Raw genomic sequence first — 16,117 nt, 5'->3', positions numbered from 1 at the left:
CATGAGGAGAAAAAGGAAGCTGCCCCGCAGGGCTGCTCTTTACCTGTGAGGATGCTGGATGGGAGGCGCCTCCCACTGTCGCTGCTCGCCCTGCCCTGCTGCTGGCCCTGCCCTCGCAGCCAGGGAACCCTGGAAACTGGCTTGGCCTGGCCCGGAGTTCAGGCACCAGGGGGCAGGGGCCAGGCTGCAGGGGACAGGGCTGGGCGGGTGAGGGGAGAGCTGTGTGCAGGGGTGGGCCTCACACAGCTGGGACAGGGCTGGGAGGGGGTGGTGCTTTGAAGGAGCTAGTCTGGGGTGGTGCTGGGAATCCGACTGGGAGGGAAATCACAGCGCACTGCGTTGGGGACAAGGCCAGGAGGGGATGGAGCTGTAAGGGGAAGAGGTCCGTGGGGAGGGGTGGAGCTGTGAGGGGACAGAAAAAAGGGCATGAGGAGACAAGACTGGGAGGAGAGTGGTCTAGGGGAGAAGGCTGTGAGGGGTGAGGAGGATGGGACCAGACAGAGCCTTGAGGGAAAGGAGTCTAAGAGGATCTTGCCGTGAAGGCAGGGGGGCTGGAAGGGAGGGGACTTGGGTGGGAGTGGGGAGACGTCCAAGAGCTAGGACTCACCGTGGCCTGTAAGTGTTGGGTCCCTATATCTGTGAGGAAGCTGGGGTGGATGGGATGGGGGGCAGGGATCTGGCTCACCCACTCTCAGTCTGGCCCAGTAGGCCCCTCTCCTGTCCCCACATCCTGGCTCATCTTATCTCATCCCCACAGTGTGGAGGGTGATGCCCCAGGCAGTGACCTGAGCACAGCGGTTGATAGTCCTGGGAGCCAACCCCCCTACCGGCTGAGCCAGCTGCCCCCCTCCAGCAGCCACATGGGGGGCCCCCCTGCTGGAGTGGGCCTTCCCTGGGCTCAGCGGGCACGCCTCCAGCCAGCCAGTGTCGCCCTGAGGAAGCAGGAGGAGGAGGAGATAAAGCGCTCCAAGGCCCTATCAGACAGCTACGAACTCTCCACAGACCTGCAGGACAAGAAGGTGCAACAGAGGCGTCTGGTTGGGAATGGGAGTTGGGATGCAAGAGAGCGCCAGGGGAGGGTTTGGGATGTGGCTCTTGGGGGTAGTATCAGGGAGGGATAATGAGGCTGGAATTGGAGAAGACTGGCCCAGGACCCTTCACCCCACTGGGGATGCACTCATTCACTACCCATCCACTGAGGCTTGTATTCACTCAAGAAACATTTACTGAGCTCCCTGCCCGGGTCTTGGAGATGTAAAGATGAATGAGTCCTGGATCCGGTCCCCAAAAAACTCAGTCTAACGGGAAGAACACACATCAGTTGACCTTTTCAGAAGAGTGCCATACCATAGATTGTTTAGCTAAAAAAAAAGGTGGAGGGAAAACAAAATACTACATATAGGAAAAAACTGGAAGGACATATACAAAAACATATACCCTACACCAAAGGACATATTCTAGTTATGCTTAGGTGTTTGGAATGTAGGTACTTCAACCAACCTTCCTTCCTTCCTTCCTCCCTTCCTTCCCTCCTTCCTTCCTTCTCTGCCTTTCTCTCTCCCTCTCTCCTTCTCCTTTCTCATTCTCTTTCTTCCTCCTTTCTTTCCTTCTTGCTCTCCATTTATTTCTACCTTGCTTTCTTTTTTTTTTTGGCTTCTGTTTCCTGTTTCCAAATAATCAATATGTTCTTCTTGCAAATAAGAAAACAAAACATAATCCAATCCCATTTGACTAGTGTTATCTGAAATTCAAGTGAGGAGACAACACTGAGCACCTAGCCTGGCGCTTTCGGTGGCTGTAGGCAGTCAGCCATGATTCCAGTGGGGGTGGTGTGGTTGAGTGCCTAGGGAGATGAGGCTGCCATGACTTTCTGACCTTGTTCCCCTCGACCCTTCTCTGCCAGGTGGAAATGCTGGAGAGGAAGTATGGGGGCTCCTTCCTGAGCCGCAGGGCTGCCAGGACCATCCAGACAGCCTTCCGCCAGTACCGCATGAACAAGAACTTTGAGCGGCTACGCAGCTCAGCCTCAGAGAGCCGCATGTCCCGCCGCATCATCCTTTCCAACATGCGGATGCAGTTCTCCTTTGAGGAGTATGAGAAGGCACAGAACCCCGCGTACTTCGAGGGCAAGCCTGCCTCGCTGGACGAGGGTGCCATGGCTGGTGCCCGGAGCCACCGGCTTGAACGGGGGCTCCCATATGGAGGCTCCTGTGGTGGGGGCATCGATGGTGGTGGAAGCTCCGTCACCACATCTGGAGAGTTTTCTAATGACATCACAGAACTTGAGGACTCCTTCTCCAAACAGGTCAGGATCCCTGAAAAGGACCTTTCTTCCCCATCCCCATGTTCTGGCTACTCCTGCTACTTTTTACCTAGATTGCAAACTGAAAGAAGTTGCGTGACAGGCATTTAATAACAGCAAATAGCTACCATTTGAGTTGGGACTGTGAGAATAATGAGAAAGAACTGGCAAGATAGAAATTACCTTTTTTTTTTTTTTTGAGACGGAGTTTCGCTCTCGACACCCAGGCTGGAGTGCAATGGCACGATCTTGGCTCACTGTAACCTCCGCCTCCTGGGTTCAAGTGATTCTCCTGCCTCACTCTCCCGAGTAGCTGGGATTGCAGGCATGTGACACCACGCCCGGCTAATTTTGTATTTTTAGTAGAGACAGGGTTTCACCATGTTGGTCAGGCTGGTCTCAAACTCCTGACCTCAGGTGATCCATCTGCCACCACCTCCCAAAGTGCTGAGATTACAGGCATGAGCCACTGTGCCCCGCCAGAAATTACATTGTTAAAACAAGCAAGTTACAAATATGGGTGTTCCATGCCGTTCCCTTCTTGTGGGAAAAAATATATATGGGTGTATAGAACAAATAAGAAAAAAGTTCTCACTACTTGGAACTTGATCTACTATAAAATAAAGCTTAACTCACAGGTAGTGAGCTCCTACTGTGTGCCAGTGCTGTGTATGCCTCACACCAGACCTGTGAGACAGGGATTATTGTTCCCATTTAGTAGAGGAGGAGACTGAGGCTAAGGACCTGGAATTGGTCCTTGTCCTCAAGGATCCCAGGGCAGTAGGAAATGGCAGACATATGTGTGCATTACTGTCTCCTGAAGTAGAGTGTGCTCTGAGCCATGAGAAAGGCTATAGTATAATGTATAGTACCTTGGGAACCCAGAGGAGGGGGAGGAAACTTTCTTCTGGGAGAACCACAGAAAACCTATTTGAGAAAACAGCATTGGAGCTGGGCCTTACCAGACAGAAAAGATTTAGCAAGTTAGAAATACTTGGGAGGGTGTTGCTTACATAGGCGTTGCATCAGCAAAAGCGTGGAGGGTGGAATTGTAATGCAGTAAAGGTAGTGGGTGATCGTTCTAGGCTTGGGGTATGTCAACATACTTGCCCAGGTGTGAATCCCAGTTCTGCCATTTCCCAACTGTGTGGCCTTGGCAAACTGTTTAACCACACTGAAACATGATCAATAAAATGGAGAGAAAATAAAACGGAGAGAAAACCCTTTTAGAGCTGTTTGGAAGACTCAGTGCAACTATACAGGTAATATATATGAAAACACCTAGTACATAGTAGCAGCTAAGTACGTTAGTTTTCTTCCTAAAACCAAGAAGGTACTTGGTAGAGATTCCTGAATGAGTGGAAAAAGCTTTATAAGAGAAAAAGTCACTCTGCTCTAACCTCTATGATCTGGCCTTGCCATCAGCCTGGGCATGCCTCCTTGGAGCTGGTGAAGAGGTGGAGGGAAGGACAGGAGTATTGAAGGGAAGATCTGTATCATTCATCTGTTCATTCATACGACAAAGATTTAATTGAACATCTCTTCTGTGTCAAGCAATGTGTTGAGCTGAGCTAAAAAGAGAGAAACCAGGCCTGGATCCCTCCCTCAAGGGACGAATGAGGAATAGGAGATCAGTCTGGGAAGCAGGTCTGGTCCCAGGTCTGAGTGCTATTGAAGTCTGATGGGGAAGTATATCTGTTATCTGTTGCTGTGTAACAAATTACCCCCAAATTTGGTAGCTTAAAACTGACCCAAGAGACTGAGCCTAAACAATAAACATTTATTATCTCATGCAGTTTCTGGGGGCCAGGAAGCTGGGAATGGCATGGCTGAGTGGTTCTGGTTCAGGGCCTTTCAGGAGGCTGCAGTCAAGCTGTAGGGAGAGCCCGCAATATCTGAAGATTAGACTGGGGCTGGCTGGCAGTCTGCTTTCAAGCTCACCCACTTGGCTGTTGGCAGGAGGATTCAATGCCTCACCCTGTGGGCCTCTCCATAGGACTGTTCTTGATGCGGCTTTCCCCAGGTTGGGGGGTCTGAGAGAAAGAGTACAAGTGACAAGCGACCAAGAGTGCTCAAGATGCAAGCTGTAGTCATTAAAAAATTTTTTTTAATTTTTAAAATTTTTAAAAAATTCTTTGCAGTTTTTTTTTTTTTTTTTTTTTAATGAATTTTTTTTGGCCAGGTGTGGTAGCTCATGCCTGTAATCTCAGCACTTCGGGAGGCCAAGGCGGGCAGATCACCTGAGGTCAGGAGTTTGAGACCAGCCTGTCCATCATGGCGAAACCCCATCTCTACTAAAAATACAAAAAATAGCCAAACATGGTGGTGCACACCTGTAATCCCTGCTACTGGGGAGGCTGAGGAAGGAGAATCGCTTGAACCTGGGAGGTGAGCTGAGATCGTGCCACTGCACTCCAGCCTGGGTGAGAGCAAGAGTCTGTCTCAAACAAACACAAAAATTTTAGAGACAGGATCTTGCTCTGTTGCCAGGCTGGAGTGCAGTGGCGTGATCATAGCTCACTGTAGCCTCAAACTCCTGGGCTCAAGTGATCCTCCTGCCTCACTCTCCTGAGCAGCTGGGACTACAGGTGTGTGCCACCACACCCAGCTAATGTTTTTATTTTTTGTAGAGATAGAGTCTCGCCATGTTGCCCAGGCTGCTCTTGAACTCCTGGGCTCAAGGGATCCTCCCATCTTGGCCTCCCAAAGTGCTAGGATTACAGGCATGAGCCACCATGCCCAGCCTCTGCAGTCTTTTAAAACCTAATTTCAGAAGTGACATACATTCACTTCTGCCATATGCTGTTTGTCACACAGACTAACTCTGGTACAATGTGGTACCCTAGGGTGTGAGTACCAGGAGGCAGGGATCATTAGCGGCCAGTTTAGAGTCTGGATACCACAGGGAGAGAGCATTACCAGCTGTGGTCCAGATGCTCAAGGTCAAATGTTATGGATTTCCTAAGAGAATTCCCACAGAGGAAACTGGGATTTTGGTTTACCCTGGGGGATGGCAGAGGCAAGAATGTGGCTTGAATCAGGGAGGAGGTAACATTTGGCTTGAGTCTAAATGGACACAAAGGAGGTATTGGGGTATGAGCTGAGTGGGGAACTTGTGGGCATTAGTCCCAGCTCCTGTGAGCTCACAATGGTTCCCTGGGAGTCATTTTATAGACCACAGAGAGCCTGTCAGGGCTGGGGGAGGAGAATCCAGCCTCCTTGCTGACCTACCAGGAAGACTCCCCCTTTTCCCTTACCTCCCTCCCTCATTCCCACCTTCCACCATTCTTCCCTTTATCTTTCTTTCTTTTCTCTCCCTTTCCCTCCTCTCCTCCCCCCCTTGCACAGGTAAAGTCTCTGGCTGAATCCATCGACGAAGCCCTGAACTGCCACCCGTCAGGGCCCATGTCTGAGGAGCCAGGGTCAGCCCAGCTGGAGAAGCGGGAGTCAAAGGAACAGCAAGAGGACAGCTCAGCCACATCCTTCAGTGATCTTCCCCTCTATCTGGATGACACAGTTCCCCAACAATCCCCTGAGCGACTGCCCAGCACAGAACCCCCACCCCAGGGCCGGCCCGAGTTCTGGGCGCCAGCCCCTCTCCCGCCAGTTCCTCCACCAGTGCCATCAGGAACCCGGGAAGACGGTAGCCGTGAGGAAGGCACTCGCAGGGGTCCCGGGTGCTTGGAGTGCCGGGATTTCCGGCTGCGGGCCGCCCACCTTCCCCTGCTTACCATTGAGCCTCCTAGTGACAGCTCCGTGGACCTGAGTGACCGCTCAGATCGCGGCTCTGTCCACCGCCAGCTGGTGTATGAGGCTGATGGCTGCAGCCCCCATGGGACCCTGAAGCACAAGGGGCCACCAGGCAGGGCCCCGATCCCACACCGCCACTACCCAGCCCCTGAGGGCCCAGCCCCAGCCCCACCAGGGCCCCTGCCACCAGCCCCCAACAGTGGCACTGGGCCCAGTGGTGTGGCTGGGGGTCGGAGGTTGGGGAAGTGCGAGGCAGCAGGCGAGAACTCTGATGGTGGAGATAACGAGAGCCTCGAGAGCTCCAGCAATTCCAATGAGACCATCAACTGCAGCTCCGGCTCCTCTTCTCGGGACAGTCTAAGGGAGCCTCCGGCCACCGGCCTGTGCAAGCAGACTTACCAGCGGGAGACAAGGCACAGCTGGGACTCGCCAGCTTTCAACAATGATGTGGTCCAGAGGCGGCACTACCGAATCGGCCTCAACCTCTTCAACAAGTGCGTGCTCCCCGTTCTAGCCTGCTTGCCCCTTCCTAGCCTGCCACGGGCACTTGGGTTCCTGGGATAGAACTCCACACAGTGATCCCTGTTCTGCCATCCTTTCATTTTGTGGAATGGTATTTCTCCCCAGACATTCAGGGAAGAGGATTGGCAACAGGGTGGCAGAGTAGAGAGTCCCTTAACACACCTGGGCTCAGGTCCTAGTACTGCCTCTGGCTGGCTGTGTGATCTTGGGCGAGATGACCCCACTAAATGGATTCTGAACCTTGTCCTCCCCACCTTCCCTTTTTAAAGGGGAGGCGATATGGTGTAGAAAGAGCCCTAGTCTGGGAAACAGGAGACCTAGCCCCCTAGTCGGCCTTTGGCCAGACTCACTGCATAGCCCTGGGCAAGGTGCATTCCTCCCCTGGGCTTCCATTTTTCCACCTACCACTAGCAGAATGTGTATGCAAGAGGTGTTGGGGGCAGGGTGGTGTGCTGGACCCTTCAGTGACTGTGACTAAGCTCTTTCTAGGTGCCTGGTCTTCTGCCAGGTGTTTAGGAGTGAGGTGGGAGTGTGACATTTGATTAGAAAATAACTGGAAAATATTAGATGTAATTAGAAAACATTAGACGTAATGTAAGCCATTACTTGAATGCCTTACATCTTTATAGCTTATTAAACACTGCCACCTATATTTAATTCTTACAATAACTCAGCAAGGCAGGCAGTAGTGTTCCTATTTTGTAGATAAGGAACCAATGCTTGGAGAAGCAAAAGGAATTGTCCAAAGTCATATAACTGGGAAGTGATGGATCTGAGACTCCTGTGGCATCAGTCCCTTCCAAATTTTAACCTTGTGGGGTCCTAAGGTTCTGGGGTTCTGAATATGGGATAGCTGTGACCCAGATTTTGGCCCAGCTCCCTGGAAATCTAGGGGGCACCTTGTCTATAGAAACACTCAGAGAAAGTTGGTGATACCTGCCTGGGTGGGATGTGGGACGTGGAACAAAGTAACCTCTTCACTTCTTCCCTACTCTGAGGGTCTGTGACTCAGAGGGAAGGTGCTCAGCCCTCTCCTCGGTTCTTGCTGGGAATGTCAAAGCTCCTGGCGTAGAGCAGGCTCTCATTAGATACTGATTTTCTTTAAATTGTGGTGTGGCTCCAGTGAAGGGGGATGTTGGGTTGAAGATACCTTGGGATTTTGAAGCTCCTTGAAATGGGCAAGTGGCTTCTTCTCCCTGGGCCTCAGTTTTCTCATTTGTGCCATGATGGGATTGAATCAAATTATGTATTTGACTTCATTGGTCCTCTGAGGCCAGACTTAGTTGGGCCCAAAATTAGTTCAACAAATGAGACAGAGAGCACAGTTCCAGGAGGACAGCCATCTCATCTACCTCCCCTCTTTCTGCAGGAAGCCAGAGAAGGGTATCCAGTATCTGATCGAGCGGGGCTTCCTGTCAGACACACCAGTGGGAGTGGCTCACTTCATCCTGGAGCGGAAAGGCCTCAGCCGGCAGATGATAGGGGAATTCCTAGGGAACCGGCAGAAGCAGTTCAACAGAGACGTGTTGGAGTGAGGACCCCAGGATGGGGCAGGCTGGGCCAGGGATTCCTGGAAAAGGACAGCAAGAGGGAGGAAGGGGGCAGCCTGTCCCTTTAGCTCAGATAAGCTTTTCAAAACAGGATGAATAGACCTTCCTGCCCCTGTACCCTTCTGCCCCAAAGGGGTCTGATCTTGTTTGGCTCTATTCCTAAAGTCTTCTGGGTGGCCCTGGGCAAGACATGCTCATCCTGTGGCCTGTTTTGGGCCTCAGTTTTCCTGTCTCTGAAATGAGTGGCTTGATGGAAAGGACCTTTAGTGACCACGTGCCTTGCCTCAATTTTCTGAGATGGATTTGATTTCAAACATTCTGTCCTCATGTGTACTTGCTCGGGCCACAGGTCCTGAATTTGGGAGTCTATCAGTGGGGGTGTTGGTCCATTTGAGCAGGTCCAGGTGGGTCAGAGGTCTTCTGCAGAGGAATTGAAAGCGCCACACCCCCTTCTTTGCTCCTTAGCTGTGTGGTGGATGAGATGGACTTCTCCTCCATGGATCTAGATGATGCGCTCCGGAAGTTCCAGTCCCATATCCGGGTTCAGGGTGAGGCCCAGAAAGTGGAGCGACTCATCGAAGCCTTCAGGTGTGCCTACCTCCCACTCACGAAGCTGCCCCTCCCTCCTGTGGGCATCGACGTAGTATGTGTTTATAAGTCACTTCTCTGAGCCTCATACTTTCTTCACCATAAAACAGAGATGATAAATCCTATCTTGCAAGGCAATTGTGAGGATCAGAGGTAGTGCATATAAAGTATCTAGCTCAGCCCCTGGGACATGGGCATTTGATAAGTGACAACGACATCAGCAATAACAGCTAACATTCACGGAGCACTTACTAGGTATCAGGGGCTGAGCTGAGCACTTTACATGACTATTTCACCGAATAATCACAACCACCCCATAAAGTAGGCACTTCTATTATTATTCCCATTTTACAGATGAGAAATCAGAAGTTTAGAGAGGTTAAGTAACTTGCCCAGGCTCATACAGTGAATAAGTGGTAGAACCAGGATTTGAACTTGTATGTGTCTGAGTCAATGATCCATCCATGCCCTTAACCATTTTACTGTACTATAAATGCTTTGGAGATCAGATACACTGGGGTCTAAATCCTGGCTCTGCCACTTTAGGGTATTTAGAACAGAAACGAGTTGCTGAGAACTTGTTTCCCACAACGGGGGAAGGATTTGCTTTGCAGTCAGAAATATCTGGGTTTTCATCCTGGCTTCACCATTTACCAGCTCTATTACCTTGGGCAAGTTACCTCGCCACTTTGAGTCTTAGTCACTTCATCTGTAAAATGGGACTGCCAATAGCTACCTTGCAGGATTGTGATAGGATTACGTGAAACAGTGTACATAAATCCCCTGGAATAGCTCTGTAAAAGGTAGTGATTGTGATTTTTACATGCTGGTCTAGGGAAAGCTATGAAGAGGACAGACCCAGAGATCAAGGAAGTATTTCTTGCAGGAAAGGGTTGCTGGTGCCAGACTGGGTGGATGGTGGGTAGGCAGAGATGGCTGGTTCCTGAGTCTGGCTTTGACCCCTCCTGCCCTGCAGCCAGCGGTACTGTGTCTGTAACCCAGCCCTCGTGCGCCAGTTCCGGAACCCAGACACCATCTTCATCCTTGCTTTTGCCATCATCCTCCTCAATACCGACATGTACAGTCCCAGTGTCAAGGCTGAACGGAAGATGAAACTAGATGACTTCATCAAGAACCTGAGAGGTGACTTCCCTATCAGCTTTTCCTGCCCTTCACCTGGAAAGGGAAAGTGGGGGGTAAGGGGAAGAATGCAGGAGATCCTATCTGTTCCTTGGAAATTAATTTGTGATGCTGTCACTTTCTGCCCTAGCTGGATGTTCCCAGGATATTCACTTATTAATTCACTCAAATCGTCATTTGCCCATTGTACTGAGCTTCTACTGTGTACCAGGTTTTTAGGTCCTGGGGTTCAAGCAGTGAACATGATAAAGTCCTGACTCTTACAAGGCTTTACTCTGATTCATTCATTCATTCATTCATTCAGTCATTCACTTGTCTTTTCCTCGCTCCTTCTTTCCCTCTCTTATTTATGCCCATGAGGACTCACTTAATTATTTTAAGTACCTTTTCCTCTATTCATGCATTCATGCATTCATTTATCACTCGACCAAACAACCAGCCAGCCAGTCAACACTTAGCGCTTAGTGTGTGCCAAGCCCCATGATGGGTGCCAAGGGCAATGGAGGAGAATCTGCCATACTCCCTGTTCTGAGAGAGCTCCCTGTGTGTGGGAGAGGCTGACTTGTAGCACCCAGATAACTAACATAAGACAGAAAATGAACAGTGACATCAGAGAGGCCAAAAGTGCAGTCAGAGCTCAAAGGAGGGAGAGCCCACCTCTAGCTAGCTTCCCGGAGGAGGCAGTATTTTTATTTTAAGGTGGGTCTTGAAGGCATGGAGAAGGTGACACAATAGAGATAGAGGAGGGCTTACCTAGCAATGAGAATACCAAAGGCCCAGAGGCAGGAACATTTATTTTCTTTAGGGAACAATTGAGGGCTGGGTACGGTGGCTCACGCCTGTAATCCCAGCACTTTGTGAGGCTGAGGCAGGTGGATCACATGAGGCCAGGAGTTCCAGGCCAGCCTGGCCAACATGGGGAAACCCCATCTCTACTAAAAATACAAAAATTAGCAGGCATGGTGGTGCACGCCTGTAATCCCAGCCACTCAGGTGGCTGAGGCAGGAGAATTACTTGAACCTGGGAGGCAGAGGTTGCAGTGAGCTAGGATCGCACCACTGCACTCCAGCCTGAGTGACAGAGCAAGACTCTGTCTTCAAAAAAAAAAAAAAAAGAAGAACAATTTATATGAGGTTCCAATATATGGAACCAATGTATGAGGGCTTTGAATGCCAGATGAAAGGTGTCACCTTGCTCTTTTTGCTTATTCTACTGATGTCGAGCCCTGCCTATCACCAAAGAGCAGCCTACTAAAAATGGTACAGATGTTAAGATTATTTAAGCAGAAAAGAAAGAGGGAAATAGAGTCAAAGAAAAAAAGCAAACTGAAAACAAGACAAACTGGCTGCCCATAAGGTTTGTGCCGCTGTGGCTGCTCTGGTAAGAAAGTCAGTGCGATGTAGTATGTTCCTTTAGCAACTGTCCAAGGAGGAGATGTGACATTTCCAAGGAAGAAAACATTTTTTTGTTGTTTTCTGTTTTTTTTATTTTATTTGTTTTTTTTATTTTTATTTTTAGAGACAGGGTCTCACTCTCTCACCCAGGCTGGATTGCAGTGGTGCTAGCAGAGCTCACTGCAGCCTTGAACTCCTGGGCTCAAGCGATCCTCCCACCTCAGCCTCCTGAGTAGCCGGGACTATAGGTGCGTGCCACCATGCCCAACTAATTTTTAAATTTTTTGTAGAGACAGGGTCTTGCTATGTTACCCAGGCTGGTCTCAAACTCCTTGCCTCCACTCGGCCTCCCAAAGTGCTGGGATTACAGGTGTGAGCCTCCACGTCCTGCCCAGAAAACATTTTCTCTAGTAGAGGATTTAGAGAGAAGAGTGAGTGGGTTTCACTCAGCAATCAGAAGTGGAGAAGGATGGTGAACATGGGAGGAGGGAGTTAGATCAGAGGCCATTTGGAGCTGTCTCCTAGAATTTTGCCATCATTCATTCATCCATTCTTTTTCCCTCTCTCTCTCAATATGTGTGTGTGTGTGTGTGTGTGTGTGTATGTGTATCTTTTCCCCTCTAATTATTAAATAAATAAGCAAATAAATTAAGGTAATACATACTTATTTCAGAAATGTTGGAAGATTCAGAAAATTAGAAAATTTCTTTTTATCACCCAAAATGTGCCCCCTAGAGGCAATCATAGTTAATGTTTTGGTGCGTTCTAATCTTTTCCCCCATGCATATGTAACTTTTTATATAGTTCAGATCATACCATACATGCAATTTATCTTACTCTTTTCACATAATTTGCTACTGTAATTTTCTCATGCTATTGAAATGTTTTTGTAAATGTCAAGTTTTTAATAGCTGTGCATTATTTTATTAAATGGATATACTATCCTCTATTGTTAAAATTTAGGTTGTTTCAAATTGTCCCCATAAGTAACGCTTAGTGAGTTTGTTTTTTTTTTTTTTTTTGAGACAGGGTCTTGTTCTGTTGCCCGGGCTGGAGTGCAGTGGTACAATCATGGTTCACTGCAACCTCCTCCTCCCAGGCTCAAGCTATTATCCCACTTCAGCCTCCCAAGTAGCTGGGACCACAGGTGTGTGCCACCACACCCAGCTAATTTTTGTACTTTTTGTAGAGATGGGATTTTGCCGTGTTGCCCAGGTTGGCTCTCGAACTCCTGGGCTCGAGCGATCCACCTGCCTCAGCCTCCCAAAGTGCTGGGATTATACCATGCCTGCCCTAGCATTCTTTTTTTTTTTTTTTTTTGAGACAGAGTCTCAATCTTGTTGCTCAGGCTGGAGTGCAGTGGCGCGATCTTGGCTCACTACAGCCTCTGCCTCCCGGGTTCAAGCAATTCTGCCTCAGCCTCCCAAGTACCTGGGACTACAGGCACATGCTGCCATGCCCGGCTAATGTTTTGTATTTTTAGTAGAGATGAGGTTTCACCATGTTGGCCAGGATGGTCTTGATCTCCTGACCTCGTGATCTGCCTGCCTTGGCCTCCCAAAGTGCTGGGAGTACAGGCGTGAGCCACCATGCCCGGCCTGCACTAGCATTCTTGCACATACATCTTGCACATTTTTCTGAGTAGTTCCTTAAGGTAGATTCCTAGAAGAGGAATCACTGGGTACAAACATTTAGGTTCTTGCCAAATTACCTTCCAAAAGAGTTATGTTACCATACATGCCCACTTCCCTGCACTCTTCCTAGCACTGGATTTCATTTAAAATTATTTTTGCTAATTAGGAAGGCAAACAATAGTATCTGATTGTTTTAATTACAGTGTATTCTGAGTTGTTGAGAAAAAATTCCCTACTCCGGGGAAGATAGCACCTGGCTATTGTATTGAAGGACACCCTCCCTGCCCCAATCCTGGCTAAGGGGCTGAGGGTACCCATTGACCCTCAGTCCTGACTATCGTGGCCCGTGCCTGGGTGTGGGGGTGGTGGAGCACCCCTACCACCCAGTGCCCATAATTATGTGACATATCCCTGTGTTACTCCCTCCCCCAGGGGTTGACAATGGTGAAGACATCCCCCGAGACCTCCTGGTGGGCATCTACCAGCGCATCCAGGGGCGTGAACTGCGGACCAACGATGACCATGTGTCCCAGGTGCAGGCTGTGGAGCGCATGATTGTTGGAAAGAAACCAGTAAGTGCCTTGGGAGGCTGCAGAGGGGCCAGGGTTCAGGTCTGCCTCTGCCACTAAGTGGTAAGTCACTGCACCTCCCTGAGCCCCAGATGCCCTTTACCTGCAATACAGAGTGGGTGATAATGCATTCCTCAGAAGGCTGTGGTGCAGAGTGAATGCATTGAGCACATTCCAAGGCCCATAGTGGGTACTATATAAATATTAGCATCCTTTTCACCTCTGGCTTTGCCTGTCCATTCTAAGTGAAGAGCCAAGCTAATGGTTAGCAGAAAACCAAAGTAAGAACACACTTTAGGCCAGGTGCAATGGCTCGTGCCTGTAATCCCAGCACTTTGGGAGGCCGAGGTGGGCGGATCATCTCAGGTCAGGAGTTCCAGACCAGCCTGGCTGTCATGGCAAAACCCTGTCTCTACTAAAAATACAAAAATTAGCTGCGGGCGTGATGGTGCATGCCTGGAGTTCCAGCTACTCAGGAGGTTGAGGCAGGAGAATTGCTTGAACCCGGGAGGCGGAGGTTGCAGTGAGCTGAGATCGTGCCAACTCACTCCAGCCTGGGGCGACAGAGCAAGACTCCGTCTCAAAAAACGAAAAAAAAAAGAAAACGCTTTAGCCAACAAACATTTGTGGATGCCTTTCCACTGAGCCCAGCATTTTGCTGGGCACCAGAGTTGGTGCTGGGCATTCATAGATATGAATCAGATGTGGTCTCTGTCCTTGGGGGCACTCACAGACCAGTCGGGGTGTGAGACAAAGACACATCCAATACTTCTGCCTTATGGTCCAGTTTAGGAGAGGAGAAAGGAGAGAGAGGCCGTTTTCAGCCTGGAGAAATCAGGGAAGGCTTCTTGGAAGAGACAATTTTGGGACTGAATTTTTTTTTTTTTTTTTTTTTTTTGAGATGGAGTTTCACTTTGTCACTCAGGCTGAACATGATCTCGGCTCGTTGCAACCTCTACCTCCTGGGTTCAAACGATTCTCCTGCCTCAGCCTTCTGAGTACCTGGGATTGCAGGCGCCCACCACCACACCCAGCTAATTTTTGTGTTTTTAGTAGAGACGGGGTTTCACCATGTTGGCCAGGCTGGTCTCGAACTCCTGACCTCAAGTGATCCGCTCGCCTCGGCCTCTCAAAGTGCTGGGATTACAGGCGTGAGCCACTGCGCCCGGCAGGGATGGAAATTGGAAAGGGAGTTGAAATATGACCATGCAGAGCTGGGCAAGAAAGGCATTCCAGACAGAGGGGCAAAGGCAAGGTAGCAGAAAAGTTTAGGCCGTAGTTGCTGATACCCCTTGTGTCAGAGTGACACACATGTATGAGAGGTAAACTTCTTGCGGTTGAAAGTTAAGGTGCCAGGAGGCCTGAAGCTGATGGGCTGGCCTTGCTGACACCTGTTTCTTCATGCCTGTCTAGGTCCTGTCTCTCCCTCACCGTCGACTGGTTTGCTGCTGCCAGCTCTACGAGGTGCCAGATCCAAACCGCCCCCAGAGGCTAGGGTTGCATCAGCGGGAAGTTTTCCTCTTCAATGATCTCCTTGTGGTATGAGCACTGTGGGGGAGGAGATGGGAGGGAGAGAGTGAGCTTGACACCTAAGTCTGGTGTGAACCATATTGATGTTGGTGTGTGGTGTGTGGAGTGTGGCGGGCGAGGTGTTCTGCCATGCCATCTGCATGGTCTCAGGCAAGGCCCAGGCCTTCTCTGCCCCTCCTTTTCCTCACAGATGCATTTGGAGGTAGTAACAGACACACAGGGACAGAAAATATGAGGACCAAAGGAGATGACAGACTTACAACCTGGGAAGTGGTAGGAAATATCCCTGTCCACCTCAATAGCCCATAGGGTTGTGTGAAGAGGGGTGAACCTGTGACCCCCAGGTCAGTCTGGAAATCTTCTGTAATCAAGATGCTTGAAGTGGGCTGGGCACCGTGGCTCACACCTATAGTCCCAGAACTTCGGGAGGCCAAGGCAGTTTGAATCACTTGAGCCCAGGAGTTTTGAGACCAGCTTGGGCAACGTGTCGAAACCCTGTCTCCAAAAAAAATACAAAAATTAGCCGGGCATGGTGGTGCACACCTGTAGTCCCAGCTACTTGGGAGTCTGAGTCGGGAGGATCACTTGAGCCCAGGAGGCAGAGGTTGCAGTGTGCTGTGATCGCACCACTGCATTCCAACCTGGGCAACAGAGCCAGACCCTGCCTCAAAAATAAATAACTAAATAAACAAATAAATAATAATAACAAAATTTTAAAAAGATGCTTGGGCCAGGCACGGTGGCTCATGCCTGTAATCCCAACACTTTGGGAGGCCGAGGTGGGTGGATCACCTGAGGTCAGGAGTTTGACACCAGCCTGGCCAACATGGAGAAACCTCGTCTCTACTAAAAATATAAAAAATTAGCTGGGCGCAGTGGCGCATGCCTGTAGTCCCAGCTACTGGGGAGGCCAAGGCAGGAGAATCGCTTGAACCCAGGAGGCGGAGGTTGCAGTGAGCTGAGATCGCTCCATTGCACTCTAGCCTGGGCAACTAGCGAAACTCTGTCTCAAAAAAAAAAAAAAAAAAAAGATGCTTGAAGTGATTCTTCAAACTGAGCTCATTACAAGTAGAGATGTTTGTCTTTTAGGGATGGGACTCTTAGGACTTTGCAGGTTGGAAGGGACTTTCAGGGTCC

General features: G+C 49.7%; 1 protein-coding gene across 8 annotated transcripts in view; it reads left to right on the top strand.

The window, feature by feature from the left end:
- IQSEC2 (IQ motif and Sec7 domain ArfGEF 2) overlaps nucleotides 1-16,117 on the top strand; it is an 88,607-nt gene that overhangs the window by 64,694 nt on the left and 7,796 nt on the right. For all 8 annotated transcript variants that reach the window (XM_054471684.2, XM_054471681.2, XM_054471682.2 and 5 more), the window contains 8 exons: nucleotides 758-1,019; nucleotides 1,904-2,305; nucleotides 5,651-6,546; nucleotides 7,944-8,105; nucleotides 8,590-8,712; nucleotides 9,689-9,855; nucleotides 13,314-13,453; nucleotides 14,864-14,989. In XM_054471684.2, the coding sequence (XP_054327659.1) occupies nucleotides 758-1,019; nucleotides 1,904-2,305; nucleotides 5,651-6,546; nucleotides 7,944-8,105; nucleotides 8,590-8,712; nucleotides 9,689-9,855; nucleotides 13,314-13,453; nucleotides 14,864-14,989 (2,278 nt within the window). The remainder of the gene's footprint in view (nucleotides 1-757; nucleotides 1,020-1,903; nucleotides 2,306-5,650; nucleotides 6,547-7,943; nucleotides 8,106-8,589; nucleotides 8,713-9,688; nucleotides 9,856-13,313; nucleotides 13,454-14,863; nucleotides 14,990-16,117) is intronic.

Source organism: Pongo pygmaeus, chromosome X (assembly GCF_028885625.2).
Source record: "Pongo pygmaeus isolate AG05252 chromosome X, NHGRI_mPonPyg2-v2.0_pri, whole genome shotgun sequence".
Classification (NCBI taxonomy): Eukaryota; Metazoa; Chordata; class Mammalia; order Primates; family Hominidae; genus Pongo; species Pongo pygmaeus.
The sequence above is the reverse complement of the archived record's forward strand: the minus strand, read 5'-3'. Positions and strand labels throughout refer to the sequence as shown.